Source organism: Nesoenas mayeri (genome assembly GCF_963082525.1).
Source record: "Nesoenas mayeri genome assembly, chromosome: 2".
In the NCBI taxonomy this organism is placed as follows: domain Eukaryota; kingdom Metazoa; phylum Chordata; class Aves; order Columbiformes; family Columbidae; genus Nesoenas; species Nesoenas mayeri.
The window spans coordinates 37,103,968-37,126,128 of record NC_137543.1 but is presented as its reverse complement, the minus strand read 5'-3'; the positions used below and the strand labels follow the sequence as shown (position 1 = coordinate 37,126,128).

Sequence of the window (22,161 nt, the reverse complement as noted above, 5' to 3'; positions counted from 1 at the left end):
ATGCTCTACAAACTGGCTTTCTGTCCCTGCAGAGCCCACCTTTTATCAAAAGTTTTGTAACTTTTCATATTGTTATTTTGGCTACTATGATCTCATTCTTTACTCTTCCACTTAAAGCTTTCTATGCTGCATCTTTTGGGGTGCTATAGATATTCAAGCAGATATTACCTTTCAAATTACAGCTCAGATAACACCTGCTAGTATTTGCCAGGTATCATATTAAAATTTGCCCTGAGTGTGCAAAACAAGCAAAACTACTTTTCAATTTGCATAAAGACTAGAGTTGCAGTCTGGTAAAAAGACTTCCATTGTAAAATAATAATAATCCTCTTCTGTAGTAAGATGCTTAAAAGGACAATAACTGCATAGATTTCTCAAAAGCATTCACTGCATGAATTTTGCTATGATTTATCATAAATGTCTCATAAATCTTTGACTGTGATGGTACCATGCACCAATATGCAGTTGCTTCCAAGATGAAAGTAAATACTACATATTCTTGAAGAAAAATTGAAGAGTTTGTATTAATACAGCAGAATTTCTTTTAAATTTCTTTCAGAAGTAGCTAGGAATTCCACTAGTTCTCTAGTCTGGGAATCTGCCTTTCTATTTTTTTTTTTAATAAGAATTAGACAAATTACTTTGCTGTGTTGATCTTTATTATCAGCAGTGGAAGGCACAGGGCATATGCTGGGGTCCCTGCTGACAACACACAACAGCAATTTCAGTGACATACACATATCTGTTAGTGACTACTACACATTCAAATGTTAAAAAGTGTAAATGATTGCATGACTGGAAAGGTGTGTTGGGTTTGGGTTTTTCCTTTGTTTGGTTTTGTTTTGTTTTATTCATAGATTAGTTCTGCAGTGTTAACCATTACTATACTAGAGCATTTCACTAACACTCATGCGACTCCAGATGTACTCGTACACAGGCAGCGCGACACCTATGAACAGCCTGACAATAGAAACTGAAGTTGAATGCATCCATTAAATATAGAAGGTCACTATGAGAAGTTTAAATCCTGTACACCGTCCCCATCCTTCCAAACACATTTCACACCTGTTTCAGACTGTAAAACACAAAAAGAACAATTTAAGATACCAGGTTCTTTCTTTTTTTCTTCTTTTTTTCCAAAGTACATAAGTTAGGAAAGTCAAAAAGCTTTAATAATAATGACAAAAGTCTTGCAAGCTGGTTTGCTGTTAAGAACTAGTTTCTATATAAAGATAGTGAGATACTCACTGCTTGATTTTCCATACGTGCAAAAATGACATTCAGCATTTGTGTTAGAGTGGCCTTGGCTGTGGTTTGATTTATGAGATTTTTGCTTGCTAGATAGATATTGTAACATGTTCTCACAGCCTGTAGCACTGTTCCTTCGTGGATTTCTATGTGTTGAGACGTTACTGCAGTGAGCAAAGCCTAAAATAAATAAACACATACATATTTTCCAGTCAAAACTTTTCTTGTCAGTCAAATAGTTTGTAAATGAATAAATATCAAAATAGGATTACTTTAAAAATATAGCTAAGTACATATCTTGAACTGCAGTTTAATTAAGTTTCCTCATGTACTCTTGCAGCTATACCAGGACATCATACATACAGTTATACTCAGTGTTTTTAATCGACATATCTAGGAAATACATAGAATCATGGAATCACTTCAGTTGGAAGAGACGGTCAGGATCATTGAGTTCAACCATAACCTTGATCTAGCACTAAACCATGCCCCTAAGAACCTCGTCTAAACACCTTTTAAACACCTCCAGGGATGGTGACTTCACCACTTCCCTGGGCAGCCTGTTCCAATGCCTGACAATCCTTTCTGTGAAGAATTTTTTCCTAATATCCAGTCTAAACCTCCCCTGGTGCAACTTGAGGCCATTTTCTCTTGTCCGATCACTTGTTACTTGGGAGAAGAGACCAACACCCTCTATGCTACAACCTGCTTTCAGGTAGTTGTAGACAGCGATAAGGTCTCCCCTCAGCCTCCTTTTCTCCAGGCTGAACAGCCCCAGTTCCCTCAGCTGCTCATCAGACACATATTTGAACCATTCATCACCTGTCCCCTTAATGCAAACACCTTCTACAGTGGTCCACACATGCAATTTTGTGTGTCATATATTCACCTGTCTTTCATTAAGTGTTGTACATTTCCACCTCTACCTTACTGCTAGGAATTCGGGGGGGGGGGGGGGGGGGGGGCGGGGGGGAGGGGGAGGGAGGAGGGGGAAGATCTGCAGATACTGAGTTTAAAGCACCCTGAACCCCATTAGAGCTGCACATCCCTTCTGATTAGGTAACATACCTACATCCCCTATACCACAGTACTCTCACACTCCAACATTTATCCCCAAAGCTACTTATATTAGTACAGCTCTGCTGACTTCTCCAACTCTTTCCTACACGTTTCAGGAGCAAACACTATCACCCTGAAGGCAGGTAACTCCCAGTGACTAGATTCTGCACTCTCTGATCCGGCTGGAAAGGCTGCACACCTGTACATATTTTAGTATTCTACTTTTTCAAGTTTTCTGTGTCATGAAGTTATGAAACGCCAAACCAGAAAGCTCCCTTAATCTTTCACTAATAATTCTGTAACAGAATTAACCTTGGAGAACCTTGTCTACACTAGTTTGAAAAAAAACAATCAGTAACTCTTGAACACAAAACAAACAATTGGAGCCCAGACATAAACAGACAGCTATTTTTTCCCAAAGCACTACTGTTTCAGCCCAGTACAGTAAATATTTAGACTTAAGACTTCTTTCACTCAATTCCAAAATGTAACACTGAGACACACACACTTAAATACACCAGTTTAAGAATCACCTACAATTTCTCACTTGGAAAGATAAGGTCTCTTGCTGCGTAGCATTTAGGACACTAATGCAAAGGGGCAGGGGAATCAAGTCTCCATCTCTTTTGTTCTAGCTATGTCATTCATTAAGTTACTCCTCTGTGTTACTTTCCATCTCCCTGTTTAATTTGTGTGATTAAGAATTTGATATTTGAAAGTTCAATTTTCATTTTCATCTCAGTTCAGTAAAGTCTTTGGGTTTTGGGTTTTTTTCCCCAACTTTCAATAATAGGAGACAAATGTCTGTTAGCATAAAAAGGTGACAAGGCTACAGATGGATTCTGTGCTCTTTTGTTTTAATTGGCTTAACAGCCTGAACTTCCTAAGTTTCTTCAGTATGCTTGTTATGGCCACTAAAGCTCGGTTCTTTTCACACCACTTGATAAGGGGATGTGGAGGTGAAGAAATGTTAACAAACACACACACACAGACATACCTCCTTAACATATTAATCCAATTTCACTGAATAACTGCATCTTCTCTGCAGACTGAGAAATCTGTCTTCCCAGCAAGGGATCGCCTTGAAGATACCTAACTATTAAAGAGTCCAACTTGGCTACAGAGGTCCTGACAGTCACTTCTTTGGGATTCTTTCCTTCTCAGGCACTAGAGACAATGAACCCTAATGAGTACAATACATGCTTATAAAATGATAAGCATTTTAACTTTGATCTTTTGCTAAGATCTTTCATATTCCTTCTAATCTAGAGCCATCCTCAGGCTATTAGTCATGCCCACTTCATGTCTCAATGCCTCTTCTCTTCCTCTTCTATCACAATCTAGCAGAAATAAGAATGAACATGAGACAGGAAGTATTTTGCAATCACTTTCTGACAACGTCCCTCCCTCTTGGCAGCTTCCATTTAAGGCTCAATCTGACAGCATGCCCTAAACCATGTCACATCTTATTCTGTATCATAAAAGAATACATCATTATCACAACTGGTGTGACAGCTAACCCCGAGAAACCACAGGTTATGATCAGGAGCAGCAGTCCTGCTCCTCCAAACCCTTGTCAACCCAGAGATTAGAAAACTAATCCTTCCCTTTATCACTTTTTTTTTCAGATTACTCCCCAAAATTACCTCTGTGGCCAAATGGCTACTGGGTCCAATGCAAGGAGGAACAGAGGGGAATCAGATGAGTAGAACACAACCACCTCAGTAACAGTCCCCAGTCAGGCAGGATGACACAAAATCACAAAATGGTACACGGCAATGCACGTCCTTGAGCTCTGCCTTCCCCTCAGCTGTACACTCTTACTGCTTACTTTGCAACTCTTACTGCTTACTTGGCATTCTGTGGCATGAAGCCACCTGTGCTATTTTGAGGGCAACACGTTCACACAATTAAAAACAAGACACAACAAAAAAGCCACGGTGTTTGGTTTGGGGTATTTTGTCTGTTTTCAAAGTGATTTTAGTTGATTCAGAGTATTAAACGCATTCCAGGACAAAGGATGCGGCAGGACAAGATCTGGGAGCAAAGCCTGGAGAGCAGCAAGCCCCTCTGCAGAGGTCACAACAGCAAGATGCTGCAGTGGCTCTACCGACTATGGAGTCACAGCATTAGGTTGCTCTTTCCTATCATGGTAAAGATTTGCCGCTCAAGGCTTTTTGCAGCTGAGTTCCCTTCTGCTCACACTTAGCTCATCTGTTTTCATCCAGTATCTCCTGTGTGAGCTATGGAGAGATGATTAAAAAAGTCTGCTTTACTGTATTCCTCCCCTTAGGCACAAGGAAACCTTTGTAAAAAAATCATTAGCATTCGTTCATTATACTTCAGGTCCTTCCACAAAAGCTTTTTTTGTCACAAAGCCTGCAAAAGTACTAACAGCCATCGAACTTTCCTTGTCCTGAAACTACTGGCTATCATCCTGACCGGGAGGTTGTTTCCTTATGCTTTCCTTCCCATCCTTCACATCTATTATTCTGTATTTGAGAAGGACCCTATTGTTCTCTGCCTCTATCTAGATACTATATATAAAACTTATTCATTTTTATAAACAACCATTTGATGGGAAAGGAGAAAATTTTTCAGGATAATTTCTTGAGTTACTGATTATCATATCTTTGCATGAAACCCGTGGTACTTTTTCATTTAGCCAGAGGCATGTTTGGCTCTTCACTGAATTCCCTATGAAGTAAAGTGAGTGTATTAGAACAGTACAGGAAGTACTGTGATTTGTGAGGCAAAATGAATCTAGTTTAAAAAGTAAATTAAATTAACATCAATTCTCTACTGAAAATATTCAGTGCCTATCTGTACCTGTAAACTTTCCGTTTGTCTCACACTGAATATTCTACAAGAACAAAATGTTTACAGTGAAAGAAAGTAACTACCAGAATAATTTAAGAATGCAGAAGAGGCAGATGCAACTACACACAGACTTGCTAGGAAGCCTGGTTTTCAACTCAGGGTCATTCTTTTCTTCCTCTCAGACAGCTCCGATCATCTTATCTTTGGAAGATTTATGACACAGTATAGCCATCATCTGATCAGCACAGGTTTACTTTGAGCAAAATACTCATAATTCACTTGTCTGGAGCTCTTGAGAACTTGAGACAGCACATAAAACACAGCAGCCCCGACTCCTCTCTCTAGTGCATTAGCTACTGGAACCACATCTTTCTGTTTTCTTTGAGAAGTGCTATAGGGTTATTTTTTATAATAAATTCTTTTAGAAGTCACCTTGAAGTCCAAACATTAACTTGTCATGAAATAATGTGTTAATATCACAGTATCACAGTATGTTTGGGATTGGAAGAGACCTCAAAAGATGATCGAGTCCAATTCCCCTGCTGGACTGACTTTTGGAAAAATGCAGGAGACTGAAGTCTTTAAACCATAGAGCAACTGGTATATCAAATAACCTTCCTAGATACATATTTTTTCTGTATGAGTGACACTAAAAGATAAAATCTTAGAGAGTGCAGTTATATAGTTTTCCAAGTAACATTTTCTTTGTGAGCAAGTGATAAGATTATCTCTTGCTTTTTACCTTTTCCAAATTATTCAGCCATTTATGTTACACATTTGTCATAGCTTTAAAAGACTTATGTTTACCTAATTTAGTTCACCAACTTTGAAGACCTATGGAAATACACTGTAAGGGTAGGAAAAATAGAAAAATACAGTATTTCCTTCCAGCAAGCTTTCACAGTCAAGACAGTGATTTAAATTAACGGTGTCATTTCCTAGAATCTGCAGCACATTTCAGTAATAATAGATCATTAATTAACAGTATGTGAATAAAACTAGTATTTTTTCCTACTTAACATAAATTTTAAGAAAAAATAATCCATGTTCACAAGCATGTGGTCAGTTACTAGCCCTGTAACACAGTGAAGGATTACGACTGTAGAGACTGCAGAAAGAATTATGTTCCAGTTTCTCCTCTGGAGGATAATATACAGAACGTGAATTATACAAGAATATAAAGTTTTAATTAGTTTTATCATCAGAAAGTTAGGTGTTCAAAATGAACTAGAATCCAATATGGAACTAAACAGATACATATTTTGCAAAACAGAAGTATCTCACAGTCAACTCTGAAAATGTAACTCTTCTCTAAAAAATAAAATTGCAAGCTGACAGGACAGCATTTTCTGGTTAAGTAACCAATCCTAACCATTAACCAAGATGAAAGCCCCACAATACAAAGAATCAGAAATAAAACCTCCTGCATCATTATCTTGATAAATCATTCCATAATGATCCCATTTCAAATAATTCCATAATCCACAGCTCCTTTTAACCTCAGCAGGAAGAATTAATCTTTCTATGATCTTTTTATAGGAAAAAATAAGTACACTACTACATGATGTTGTTGATTATTAAGTCACTTAGATAGCATTCCACACTACTGCAACACAACAGGATATGGATCTGGAGAATTTTTTTAAGGGCCTTCTCAATTTGGAATCTGTTTCACATAGATTTTGTTAAAATTCTTTCAAACCTATCATAATTCTCCTTATTCCTCAGAATTTGTTAGCTTTCAGTCCTCCTATTCTGTTATCCAACAATGAGTCATCCAGTATTTTTAGTTAGTTTCAAAAGGCAACTTGTGCAAGCAATGTTTGATTCAACTTCCCTTCCTCCATGGACACCAGTTATACCAACAGTGTGACTAGTAGTGAAAAGACCCATACAGGAGTTGACCTTATGAACAGTCTATGGCACTCAGAAAACTCAGAAAGCAGTTGCTAAAATAACATTCAACCTTTCAAACTACAGCTATCAAGCGCACACAAAAATTTTTCTTTGCCAAACGTGAGCAAGTTAAGCTGTAAAAGTATCTAGGTAATAACAAATACTATACAGCAGACCAAGGAAAGACAAAACAGATGAGGATGAACAGTTGATCTCACGTCCCACACTTCTTCCTCATCCCTATTCTTTCTTTATGGATTAAAAAAAAAACTAACATAATTTTTGCCATAATTGTAATTCTTCAGGAACAAAAAGGCCAGACAGAAATGTAAACAGAACTTCAAGTAAAACTTCTGCAGCTGTCAACAGGAAGTCTGCACACACACCCCCACACCCCAAATGCCCTAGCAGCCCTAAGCAGAGCAAGTCTGAAGGCAAAAAGGCTCAAGCAAGGGAGGCTGTTTCAAACATACTTTGAATAAACAATTCTCAAAGGCAGCAGTAGCCTAATTACATAAGATTTTTTTCTGCCCCAGCAATCCCCACCGTAACAATTGAACAAGAATTTGCACGGCTTCCCATCAAAACTACATCAAATCAAACTGAACTACAAGGAGGGGGAGAGGAAAGGTGGAAAGGGAAAGGGAGTTTCCCAGTCTGGTTCATCATGCAGTCTGCAGATGAAGAACGAAGGGATTACAGAGATGAGAACATGTAAGCAGAAATAGGGGCAGAAAAGTTAAACTGGCCGCCAACTGTCAGAACTACCAGCAGACATGTCTCTAAGCTTAGACACTTAACTTGAGACAAATAACACTCCTCAGACACAACAAGATTGTTTCCTTGGTAGTCAGAAGAAAGGTATTTTCAGAACGACTAAGCAACTCTGGTTGTTGGGATCCTGCTGAAGATGACTCCACCCACCACTGGAAAAGCATCTATAGAGTAACCAGTAAACAGCACCACATGCTAACTCTTACTCAAGGGCTCCCAGATCTCAGAGCAAGGGCAGCACAGTACTGCAGGGCTGGCCACTCTGCACACAGAGCCCAGACAGCCCTCTGGGGCTCTTTGGGGAGGAAGGTGTCTGAGTGACACTCTCACATTTTCCTGTGGTGTTGGTGATGTGGCTGCCCTGCAGGAGCACTGCTCGTGTTTTGAATATTAGCCTGGGAATACCGGCACAGAAAGCAGGAGACCCAGGTGCCCTGCCTTCTGTTTCCCTGATGGAATTAAAATTCTTCAGAGAACATACTAATCGCCAGGACGACAGAAGAGTCTAAAAAGACACATGATCCACCCATCAAATCATACTGGAAAAGTGGCATCCATACACAGCCCAGAACTGAGGAGTTATGAAGCCTGAGGGAATACAACTGACTTGGTAGTTTCATTATTCTCCCAAAGGAAATCAAAAGGTGTGGTCTTCTTTGCTGAGGTTATTTCTGGTTTTGATGCTTTTATAGTGTCCAACATATTGGACAACATGAAATCATAGCCAGAACAGTACCCTCCACTTTCTCAGACATTCCAACGTGGCAATTAGCCAAGTCTAAACAGTTAGAAAATGAAGGCACTAAGCAAATTAACATACTTAATACCTATTACAATTGTTGAAGAATTTACTTTCTCAACTATTTTCTTGGACAGAATAAATACCAGCTCACAGATAAACCCCTTCTGGCAGGGAGGACAGGAATAAGAAAGCATTCAGAGAGAAGCTATTACAGCAAGAGGGAGATGTAATAGTTTCAGCCAATGAAATTTTACATCAACAAAAACTTCCTTTGCAAGATAAAAAATGTCTTAAAATGCTTGGGCAAAACAACACAACAAATCTAGACAACAGCAGCATAAACCCAACATTTGTAACATCTATCTGCTGGAGAAGTGGAGTGTCAAGAAGAATGAAGATCTGAGCTATGAAAAGGAGCAGGAGAACAAATTACCTTCTTTGCAGTAAAACAAACGCAATCTGCAAGAAATGTCAACACCTCAGGACACATATACACAGGAATACAAAGTAACAAACACTTCATTCCTCATAACTAACTTTAATTGGATTCGTCAGCACTGCTCATCATCACAACCATTCAAACACTACTGTTACATGAGTAGGGTATGGTATTTCCACTAGGTGGCTAACTTCTACCAGTTGGTATAATAATTTCCTGTAATAAATGCCCATAATTAATGGGTGAAATCAAAAACACTGCTAAGGTTCCCCAGAAACACTTATTTGTACAAACTCCACATGCAATGTTTACATAAGCTATGGAAAGAAACCCTAGATGTCCTTCAAGCAAAAGTCCATGAGAGAGCAGCACAAAGCTGCCATGGTAACGCCTGACTGCCAGGTCTAATTGCGTTTCATAACATAATTCCAAAACGGATTTAAAAATCTGGTGCTTAATTACCATCTTCCCCACTGGGAGTGCAGGATTATTTCATAGTAATTCCTTACAATTAGAGAGCTTCACTGGTCTGCTGTGAATGAAATTTTAACCCGTGGGTCTGTGCACAAAACTTCAGGTCACAACCACAAATTCACCCAAAATGCAATGGGAGAGAGTGGGGAAAGTAAGATAAGGAGTTTCCATCTCACACAAACAGGATCAAGAAAATGTTTTAAAATTACCATCACATTTACAAATTAAACACTTCTGCTTTTGAACGCAGGGGCTATGAATGTCTTCCTGCTGTCACCACTATAAATACTGTAAGTATTAATCATATTACCTTTATTATTTGTAGTTGAACCCCTTCGTCTGTTTGAGGGCCTTGAAAACAGCCACATATTGTCTCAATAATTCTATCAATTAATTTTTTGCCTGGAGCTGTGCTGTCTGGAGCATTCCCTGTCAAGTGCCCATATGCTATAAGTTTCTGGAGAGGAGGAAGAAAAAAAAAAATCACATAAATAAGAACTTAAAAATAACTCAGCTTCTTGTTATAATAAATAAATTCACTTGCTAGCTCTAACTTGCACAGAATAATTAAAACAGTACATGTTACCCCAAGACTCAAAACATCAAGGATTTTTTTAAAATGTCTTCCAGATTTATTCAATTTTCACTCAGCAACTGCAATACAAGGTTTGTCAGCAAGCTTAACATTAATGCTTTTGTTCATCAGTTAACAATGTTTTAAAACAAACAGGATTCTGAAATTAATTCACATCACACAAGTCTTCATATGTAGTCAACACAGAATTGATTTTAAGACACCAGATAAACCAGCTGCAAATGGTTTCTATTTAAGCCACTGGCTATTCTTCTGTTTTCAAGTGTTCTATTATCCTTTTCTCTCTCTACATCTTCGATACTTTGAAATGGAATTATTACAAAATTAATAAAATCCTCTTCCGAACACTTCAGGCATTACAGTATTTGTAAATCTGCATGGCCCACCTACTTAAAAAGCACACAGAGTAGCAAATGGCTAAACTTCACACTGTAGAATTTGTTTTGAAAACATTACAGGAGCCTATAAGTTTAGAGAGGCCAGACATCTCAAATTGAAAAATATTTTACTGCAATCACAAAAAGCATAAAATCAATTTGATAACGCTACACCTGCTCTGTTAGTTCAACACATATACACATGAAAATAGGTAGTTGTACACTACCATTATAAAACTGACTCAAACATGTAATTGTGCCAATACATATATACACAAATAAACACATACATGAACTGCATAATAAATAAGACATACATTCACCTTTTGTGAGAAATGTATTTAAATATGGTTGTGTGTGCAATGAAGTAAAATAATAGAAAACCAGTGGCATTATTTGTTGCATACAACTGCACTTCCCCTCCAAACCAACAGAATTTTATAGCTGACAGTTAAAGCTCATCTTCATACAGACCTGTAAACAATCTAGAGATGTGCTGACAATCCTGGGGCACTTTGACTGGCATGCCAACTCAAATGGGAGGAAGTATTTGTCCGCTTCAATGAAGCTCGTCTTTGATTTCACAGGTGGAAGAGTGCTCGAACCAGGCTTTGCTTCTCCATGAGGGGGACTAAACAGAATGATCGCATTAGATTGTTGTAAGTGATCACGCAAATAGTTCTCACCACTGCAACGTTTACGAATGAAATAAAATATCAAGAAAATTAACACTAGGAAACAGTAACTTCTATGAAGTTAACAACACAGCAATATTGTTGTATAAACAGCTTTTCTACTTCACCTGTCTCGTTTATGGACCAGGTAAATTGACCCACTGCACACTAAACAGATATTCAGCAGTCCCTGTTTGTTTGAACACATAAAGACTTGTTTCCTCTGAACACAGGAAAAGACTCTATGGTTGGTATAGGCAGAGGAGAGGAAGGGAAATCTCTTCAGTATCATTTCCACATTAAGTGATAACTCAGAGAAGTCTACTCTGTCACTATTATACTAGAACAGACAAAAATACAACTTGCCAAAAATTTTAATGACCCCGGAAGTTAAAAACTACCTAACTACTGTATTATGACACGACTTAGATTCAGTACTTTAGAGAATGTATATCTATTCTGGAGATTAAATCATATCAGAACGTCAATCCTGGACATCCTCAGGGAAAAACAAACAAACAAAAAATCAGTCTAAAAAAGCCCCAAAACTTTGGTCTATCTGTGCTTCAGATGACACCACGGCACCTAAGAGATGAGTGCTTACCAATGTATCTCACTTGTGCAACGTATCTCAAACAACTAACGGTAGAAAATTTGAGAAAATTATTTGCTGTTGAAGTCTTATTGCTTATGGTGCCTTTAGAAAGGGCATACTCAACAATGCTCAGCTAAAAAGGACAATTAAAAATGGGTGATTTTTCACTAATTTGTGTGCATCAATGCAGTTTGCCTTTGACTTGAAGCAAGAAGGTCAGATCTTTCATTTCACAGAATACCTCATCACCTTTACATAAATCATTCTTGACCTTTATTATGCACATATACCTGTCTTTACATAAAAGGTAAACTACACTGTCTTACAGAGACTTGATAGGTGGTATTAAAAAAAGAGCTTTCCTTCATATTCTGTAGTGAAGAATCAAAAATTCTTGCAGTAATTTGAATAGATCTTTACAGAACAACTACTTTCAAATCAAACTTTTGTTGCAAGTTAAATCAGAAGCTTCATGGAATGCAGATAGTAGAAAATACATATTTTCCAGGTTGCTGAAGTACAACAATGAACTGCTAAGATTTTACTATAAATCCAAAGACTGAATGCAGCCCCATGCACCATGGAGAGAGCCTTAAACAAATCAGTATGATACACTATGAATTTCAGCTTTTCAAGAAGCATGCTGGATACTCCTTCAGATGTTTGGTACCATATTAAAACAGTCCTCTTTGTGTTAAGATTCTACTTTGCCCTAAATAACCTCCCTTTCGGAGGTTTAAGGATTTACCAATACATATTCTTTTTTCCTGATTAAGAGCAAAGGTTTTTCTGTCGGATGCATAATCTTACTTATCGCTCAATATTGTTATGCTAAAAACAGAGCTCTTTTGGATAAAGCCCAAATCAGATAAGTTGCAGAGGAAGTACACGATTCTTCTACGTTCTTAAACTGCTCTGAAATTCCTACAAAAGCTTTTCTCTGAGGAATGGAAGGGTGGTATCTCTTCTTTATATCTTATGACAAGATTGTTCTTCATCTAGTGATTATGTCTATTGAAACCATTAAAATTAAGTTTAAAAAAAAGAACTCTTGAAATAAAATCAGGATTTTTCAGTAACGAGCAGTCCATGATGTGATTACAAAAATGAAGAACCCATATCACAGCAAGCCACTGCAGAAGCCTGAAGCTTCTCTTAATTGAAAGCTATTGAAAAAATGCCTCAAATAATAAATATAGAAGATGATGCTCCATTTGTCTCCAAAAAGATAATTCAATAAGCTCATCACCTTGCTGATGATGGAAGGGGATAGCAACAAGAAGGGAGAAGAGCATCCCAAAAGATCTTCTCTTCTTAATGTCAGTGAAGAAATTATTTGAGCTGTTTTGTTTTTTCCAGCAGACTGTGGAACCAGAAACTGCCTCGAACAAAGCTCTGAACTACCAAGCATGAAAAGTATGAAGTATGCTGATACTTATATATCAGCCATAGAAACAGGCCAATGTATGTATCAAACCATTAATTTCAAAAACTATTTTGGAAGCATTTGCTAGGTAAGCGTTACACAAATCAGCCTTTCCTTTTCTATTCCATTTCCCTCCACCTCGCTAACCGAACACCAGGTCTGGTTTTGGTTTTGTTGGCTTTTGTTGTTGTTGTTGTTTTGTTTGTTTGTTTGTTTTAAAAAGCAGTCTTGCGTGCAAAATTTCTGGGAGGCAGAAATGATCTATTTTTCAGTGCACTCCAGTTTCACTGTGAGATCAATTTCCTTGAACAGGGTCTTGAAAAATTTAAATAATTATCATTAAAAGTCTCTTGTCATGATATTCACACCTCAATCACAGAAATAAAAAGCTGAAAATAATTTGATAACTAAGAGGTTTCTCAATTATAAGGCCTGGAAAAAACCAGTATTTTGTACTGCATCTAAAAAATATGATTTTACGGTAAGAACAGGGCAAATCCATTCACAGTTTCCAAGTCCAGCAGTGCCTTAATAGCAGCAAAAGGCTACTTTCAAAATAAAGACAGCATTGAAGAAAGCAAAATCTATTTAGAAAATGTACATAAGCAGGCAAGACATACTCATTATACCCCCAAAAATCACAACTTCAGGTACTCATAGGGCAGAATTTAAGCACCCAAAGATGAGAAATGGCTGAACCCTACTTGTATAAATCATTATAATTCAGGGTTCTGATTAGTTTTATCATGGTATTTAACTACAGGATCAGATATTACTTTTTCCTTATTCAGTGCCCAGAACAAATATCCCTTACTGAACATGTAACATTAAATATCTTTTTCATATGATGCTTCACAATGTGGACTTCTGCTTTATTTATACTACTCTAAGTAAAACCTGTTATAAAACCACATTATTACTTTCTGCCTGAGATTTGTCTCGTGGTGCTTGGTGCAAAGTTTTCTGAACACTATACAATCATTAAATTCACTTTTACAACCTTACTATGACCTGATGGTACTGATTTTATTTTGTTGGTGGAAACTGAAGCACAGTGACTCAGTCAGATGCATCTATTTTTTAACTGCGAAACTTGGTAGGCCACAAGAATAAATTGATCAGCATATTTGGTATTAAATTTTCCTTTACATCTTTGGAAACAAAGTTCCTGCTGGCTTCCTTTTCAGGTAGAAGTGTTTAACTTTTCCAAACCAAAACTTGTAGATTTCAACTCAAATACCCAGGAGATGAAGCGGAAATCATTAGCAGCCAGTTTTGATGGCTGTGCTTTAAATGATTTGCCTAAACCAGAAATTCAGTTACAGGGCAGAACACAGGTCTCAAACCAGCACTCATTTGCTTAAGCCATAAGAACACTTTGATCATCAGTTTCACCACTGATGCGATTCTTTCAACAAGTGGTATAAACAGTTTTCACCACACAGCCCTGACTCATGGCTAGTAACGTACGCTAAACAAGGAAGATCCTGTGGAATGTGTAATTAAATACTGATAATGGGTTCCACAGTTTACCAATACTCAAAAACGTACTTGTTGATAGTGGAAGAGTGCTGAATGTCAATTATGGCTTCTACCTTCACTTGCAGAGGAATTGCTTCCAAAAATGTACACCTATTCCCCAACAAGGTCCTTTCCAGACACTATCTTTTCAAATTACACTTGTTTTCTCTACCCATTCCCACTTCCTCACCCCAACCTCCTCCCCTTGCTCACTCATGGTTCAAGTATTTTATTTGCCTTCCTGGCTCTTCCCCTCCTCTGAACCCACCCAGAGAGCCTTTTAAGCTCAGGCCCCTCCATGAATATTTTCTGTGCCACCTACTAAGACCTTTTCTAATCTTGGTCCTCATTCCTACCCTCCCTGGCCAGAAAATATCAGCTCGCTCCCTCTAACCTACCTTCTGCCTATACTCCCAGGCCCTATGCCTTGCACTGTAATAGCCAGTCAGAGAAGGCGCACGTTTAGCTCATTTCCAGATACCACCCACCTTACAAAATACATTGAAAATGCTTTTCAGAGAGAGCCCATACTCCCAATGCAGAAAAAGCTTGGTACACATTTTAAGTAGTTAAAAGCACTATTGCTCAGTATGATGAACTACAACGTACCTTTGCTTTTCTGTTTCAGCCTTTATTTCCTCTGTAAAATGAAACAAAGGCATAGTTACGGAAATGGTATCATAACCAAAAATATAACATTAAATAACTGAAATGATTGGAAAGCAAAACTATTTAGGCAAACATTTGAAATCAGGATTAGTTTAAAACAAAAAATACATGTTTATAAGCAGTTTCATAAAAGCTTTCACCCTTCACCTCTATCAGCTGCAACCTGTACCAAAATCACTTTAGAAATCTACATTCAAAATTTGATCTTTATATTTGCATCCAGTCATCCCAGCTGTTGTGGTTTAAGCCCAGACAGAAACTAAGACCACACGGCCACTTGTTCTCTTCCCAATCCCCGAGTGGGACTGAGGAGATAACTGAAAGGGGCAAAAAAACAACTTGTGGGTTGAGATAACAGTTTAACAGGACAGAAAAGAAGTAATAATAATAATAATAACAACAACAACAATAATAATATACAGAACAAGTGGTTCACAATGCAATTGCTCACCACCTGTGACACCAATGGCCCATCTGTTCCCAAGCAGTGGAATTTGCCCCCCACCCAAATCCAGCTGATGTTCTGAGCATGGCGTCCCATGACAAGGAACAGCCCTTTGGCCAGTCTGGGTCAGCGCTCCTGGCTTTGCTCCGTCCCACCTTCTTGTGCCCTGGCAGAGCATGGGAAGCTGAAAAGTCCTTGACTACCAAGCAAAAGCCAAAACATCAGTGCATTATCAACATTCTTCTCATCCTACATTCAAAATACAGCCCTAAAACAGCTACTTGAAAGAAAATAAACTCTATCCAAGTCGAAATCAGGCCACCAGCTAAACATCAAATCTGTAGAATGTTTCTGACAAGGCAGTGGCAAGCCCTTTTCACAGCTCAGGCACATAGAAGTAACAAGGAAAACACAAATATTATTAAAACTATGAATCTATCAATAAAGGATATACTGCCTGCTACATTTGGGTTATACAAAAAACAACAAAGAATCCACTATTGCTGACTGTTACATGAAACCTTGATGACTAAGAATTAACTTTGCTTTTAAACAGACACCACAGTAATGACTAGAGGGGAGGAAAAAAAGCCTGTAGTGCCTCTATTTCATGCTATTTTAAAATATATTAAGCCAGAAGGACTAATAGTTTAATGTTGATGACAAGACCTTCTAAGTAACTTTTTACAATACATTTAAAAAGTGATCCTAAATTACAAAATAGATTTAGGAAACATCTTCAGTTTCAAGAGTGCTTTTGTCTGCAGTCTTTAGCTAAATAGCACAGTCAAATCATAAGAAATTCCACAAAGACTAGAATTTCCAATATTGTATTAATACATCCTTGAAATAAAATGTAAAGGATCAATATGAATATATACATGTTTTAAGAAATCATGTCAGGAAATCCAAACTACATCAAAACCACAACCAACCAAAACCAACACTTTACTTTGATTTTTGTATCTAAACTTTAAACTACTGGAATGGATTGATTCTGACCAAAAAAACAAAAAAAAAGAATTTAATATTTCTAACTAAGCTCCCATGCAGCAGAAGTACACTCGGTCTGTGTCCTATCCCTCATTTACCTTCTTACACAGTAATACTGATGCACTTACATAGCAGAGGTTCCTAAGTTTGATATTTTATCAGAAATCACTAGTATCAAGTATGCTTTCTAATAGACTTGCTCAACATCAAGAGAAGTGAACATCAGGAGTGCACACCAATCTAAAATCGAAGTCCTGTTTCTGATACAACTGATGCTCCTGTTTATGCCCAGTAAAACCCACTTTAGCAGGTCAGTGGTTCATCCAAGAAACAGCTAGCCTAGAAGTGGTTCATACCTGTGTTACCCAGTACTAGTCAAAACATGAAAATAATTCCATATTCCAGATATTGAATATTCCTCAGTAAGTAACAGCAACAACAACAAGTCGTCTTACAGTCAGCAGTGTTTCAGGAAGGTGTGCCTTCCTATGATGCTTGATCCATGCACTCACTTGAAGACAAATTTCTGACCAATAGCAAGGAGAATAAACTCTCTTTCTCCCTTCCAGCATCTTCATGTCTTTGACTATTTTACCTCCCAATTTAGCATTCAACCCCTTAGCATTCACACAGAACTGTCCTCCCTGAGATGCCCTCAAGTCTGCCCAACAAACAGCACCAACCAACACGTACGATTGCAGAATGGCTTCTGAGGTCAAAGCTTCCAACTAAAGCAACAAAACCGAGCAGATTCTCACCCAATACCCAACTACTTTGAACACAGAATGAAACACAGTATACTACAGAAACTAAGGGAGTCCTAAATCTCTGCTCAGATAGTAATTCCACTAATAACAGCAATGAAATATTACTAAATTTTGCCTGTAAAATGATGCAAGGTGTGAGAATAGTGTCAGAAAGGTGAGAGGCAGACAGACACACTATACAAAAGCAGAAATCGTGTCTTACTGAATTTGAATTAGCTTGAGTGACTCCTTTAAATCCTCTTTCTTATATATATGAAGTTCTTGTTTAAAATGATTAACACACAAACTTAGAAACCACTTCGTTATAATATCTGAACTTAAGTCATGCTAACAAACATTTCTACTGGTTTATATTTAAATTATAATTCAAGGTCATAACCCACTTTATGGTATTTAATATGAAGAAAGACGATATTTTACTACAAGATAAAACAATATCAACTTGTTAAAACATGAATTTCAGTTTATAGTTTTGTCACATTTTAATAACCTGAAACAAACACAATGACTTATTTAACAGTTTTACTTAAGATCACTTAGGAACAGGAGTCAACTACTCAACACAAATATTTGTGCAGTTAGAAGTTATTTTATACTTTGGCTGGGGAAAAAACAAAACAAAACAAACAAATCTGGAAAAATAATTATTTCAGACTATTGCTGTAAGTAAACCAACAGAATACAAAGCTCCACTTCGTGTCCAATTCTGGTTGCCCTTCTCAGCCAGAACTACGCCACTGGAACACCAGTCCCCTGAGGCTGACTACTCCCTACAAGGGAACGTGCAAATTATAGTGGAATCTGTACATTGTTTAGAATAGAAACAGTTGTGAGCATTGAATTATTGTGAAAATTGTTGAAGTAAGTACAAGTTAGCCATTTCTCAGCTCCCCACCCCTTCCCTATGAACAACTATTTTTCCAGTAAATCACATGTTCCAAGTGCAAATATTCTTCCAGCACTACTTAAAGCAGACGTGACAGCAAGTGAGTGTTCAGACACCTTGGTCAACTTTACAGGTTCCAAGACAGTGGTTAAACTGTATGCTTAAACAAATTTCTTCAGCTGCATGAACAAGGACAGTCCCTGGCAAACAGACAAACATGCAATAGCATTCAAGAAAATAAAGATTAGAAACAGTGGTTCTGCTTTGCACTAACTCATTTTACTCCTGAACTAGAACAATATATCTAATCCAGTCAGGAGTCATCTTGATGCTATGTGAGATTATCTCTGAATTTATTCTCTGCTTTGTAAACTGTAACAGTACTTGCAAAGATTACCAAAGTAATAAAAAAATCCAATCAGAGCTGCTCAGAGGCCTCACTGAGCTACTGATATTCTAACAAACTATCACTATTCTTTCTTAAAATACTACAAGAATAGGTCACAACAGTTCACATCAGAAAATGGAAATGTTTGTAATTAAAGGAAGTACACTACAATTAAAAGGGAAGAGCTTATACAAGGGTCAATCTAATGAAATGTTACTACCATTTCAAGCAGCACTGCATCAGTCTATTAATGTGGAAGTATGGGGTTTATAACCTTTGTTAAATAAAAATAAAGGTTCTTACAGTGGCTGAAATAAATTATTTTAGAAGACTAAAATATTTCAAATTGCAGATAAGCACACGATAGTATATGATTACTACAAATGAGGTAGACAGCAGACTTAAACTTTACTTTTACCCTTTATAACAGAGAAAAGCTAATTTCAGTCACTGATTGCTCCCTCTGCTCTCCACGCGAAAACACAAGTTATTCACATTACAATTTCATGGTCATGTCACAACCACATCCAGCAGGAAGCGTATAAAAATTCAAGAAGCATTATCAGCAAAAAAACAGATTAAAATAAAGGTAACTAACAATTCTCATGCTGTATAAAGAATCTGTTAAAGACGATGAACCAAAACACTGACTGATACATTCTTTTAAACGGAAAAGAGTAATCCCTGCAAAACTAAAAATTAGTTAAAAAAGGGAGAAGCAGCCAGGCTTGAAAACATACGCTGCTTTCCTAAACACACACCCAAAACCACAAAGGAGAGGATCCAAGAGCTGGAAAAGCTTTTCATCTCGGCATTACAATTCAATTTGGGAGGAAGAGTAACAGAGGATGTAAGAAGCTGGAACAGGGAAGAAGACTGTAGAAAAAGACTACAGCTGGCAGAGTCTTCCTCTATGATATAATACCTAGCATGTAATCACAAAACTAGAAAATTGCTCAGATTATTCTATGGTTCTGAAAGGATAATGTAACCTAAAATGTAACTAACTGGGATATATTTAGTACCCTTAAATAAAACACAGCAGAAATAAAAAAATAAATCCCTCCTGTTTATACAGTTCTATCACGGAGTAAATGGAAATATATGTTGCTTTTGCACACAGAAGACAGAGCTCAAAGAGATGTATTATTTTCTATTTTTACAATGGTAAAGACATTTTTATATGAGTGTACTGGTTTCAATTGGGACAGAGTTCATTTTCTTCATAGTAGCTTGTATGTTACTGTGGTTTAGGTTTGTGCTGAAGAGAGTGTATACTTTAGGTATATTTTAGTTACTGCTGAGCAGTCTCACACAGCATCAGAGCCTTTTCTGCTCCTCACACTCCCCAACAGCAAGCAATCTGGGAGTACACAAGAGGTTGGGAGAGGACACAGTTGGGACAGCTGACCCCAAGCGACCGAAGGGATATTCCACACCACAGGACATCATGCTCAGCAATAAAAACTTGGAAGGGGGGAGTTTTCTTGCTGTTGATTGAGGAATGGCTGGGCATGGGTTGCCTGGTGGTGAGCTTTTTTTTGACATCACTTGTGTTTCTTTTGTACTTCCTTTGTTGTCGCCCTTCCCTAACACCCAATCCCCCTCCCTTTTTTTTTCCTTATTAACCTATCTTTGTCTTGACCCAATGTTTTTGCACTTTTACCCTTCCAGTTCTCTCCCTGACATGAGTCAGCTCCTCATAGCCACTTGCTTCATTGTCAGCCACAGGTAAACCGCCACAACAGGTGCCCATAATTCCATTCTCACCTCTCAAACTTCACTATTTCAGCATGTCATTTGAACGTTTTTCCTTGCTCTCTTCAGACTACTCATAGTTTCTAGCATTAAAAAAACAAGCTACTTTCTAGTTTTCTTTTTCTCCCTTTAACATTTATAGCCAGCTAATCTCATTTGAGACTATAGAATTAACAATTGTTTCTGTAACAACAAAAGAACACTCAAGCAGCAAGGTCAAAATTGGCCAAGTAGGTCAGCAGGTGCTGTGGGCGATACTGTCTTAACTGGTCTCTAATGTGGATCAAACCCCACGTTAGAACTAATTCACTGTTTGCCCCACTAATCTGATTCAAAGGATGATTTAAACCTTCACTACACTGAAGGGTATGTCTAATTCCCACTTTAAACTTGTTTATGCCTGTTTATTCCCTTGGCTTCCACGCCAACATCCCCCTACATGTGAAAGAGACCCTCTCCTCTAGGTTATCTTCAGGTAATATTTTCTGCTTATCTAAATATGCTGTAATATCATGTAAAGTATAAATATTCTACATTTATACTTGGGCAGAAGTAAAGGATAACCTTCTCATCAAGTATGGGATAACTCCAGGGTTACCTTCAGGAATGGTACACAAAGCTAAGTTGTACTGTTTCAACTCAACATCAGGTCACACATTATATTACACGAAAAAGAATTCTTATGGAGCTTGCTATTGGGAAAAGGGCAAACTATTTACTCTAAAAGGCAAAAATATTTTACAAGTTTATTACACAGCATGATGCTAGAAAAAAAACCCCACACACTTAAAAGCATCTAAAACAGATCTCATATTATATTATTCTATTCTCACATCAGAATTGTACTAAAACTCAAGAGTATTATATTTCTAGAATACTGTATTCCAAACAGCTGGCATTGCCTGTCAGAGAGGCACATGCATAAGTCTCAACTCTTTGAGTATCTGCGCATCTGAAGACTAATGGTCAGTATAAACATCTTAAAATTTATTTACCTAATAGAAAGTAAGACTATTGGAACAGAAAACATCCTGAATTTTCACTGGAAAAAAAAAGAATTACCTTATAAAAATTACACACAAAGCTACTCTTCCACTTAGTATTAGAAAAAAAAAATTGCATTTTCCAGAACTCTACTTAATGCCAAAAATGTATGGAGGTAACTAAAAATCATGAACATATTACAACTAAAAAAAAAAAAAACACACAAAAACAAACAAACAAACAAAAAAAACCCCACAAAATTCAAGGTAGTGAGCAGGGGCCTTTTAAATAATTTCAACAATCCTGGATAATCAGAAGGTAGAACCAGCCTAAGTAGCATAGGATGTAGTATTCCAAGGAAACAAGTCAATGTTTGGAGCTTACATTACTTATGCCATAGAAGACTGTGAGAGGAAGCAATTTTAATTCAATTCTTTTGAGTCAAAGCAGGTGGATGAGATCCAAGGAACACGCATTGAAGAGGAATTTAAATTATATCAATATCTACATTTGGAAAAAGAAAGTGAAATCCTATTAGAACATTAAAGGTTTTGCTTGAATTGACTTGGCTTGCTGCCTTCCATCCAAGTATTCTACTGACTGTCTCCAATATCATACAAAACACTATGGC

General features: G+C 37.4%; 1 protein-coding gene across 1 annotated transcript in view; it reads right to left on the bottom strand.

The window, feature by feature from the left end:
* The window catches only part of ARFGEF1 (ARF guanine nucleotide exchange factor 1), a 93,692-nt gene that overhangs the window by 48,720 nt on the left and 22,811 nt on the right, over positions 1-22,161 (bottom strand). The window contains exons 2-5 of the mRNA XM_080338927.1: positions 15,250-15,280; positions 10,899-11,055; positions 9,763-9,909; positions 1,249-1,428 (exon numbers count right to left, since the gene is read on the bottom strand). Of these exons, the coding sequence (XP_080195053.1) occupies positions 1,249-1,428; positions 9,763-9,909; positions 10,899-11,055; positions 15,250-15,280 (515 nt within the window). The remainder of the gene's footprint in view (positions 1-1,248; positions 1,429-9,762; positions 9,910-10,898; positions 11,056-15,249; positions 15,281-22,161) is intronic.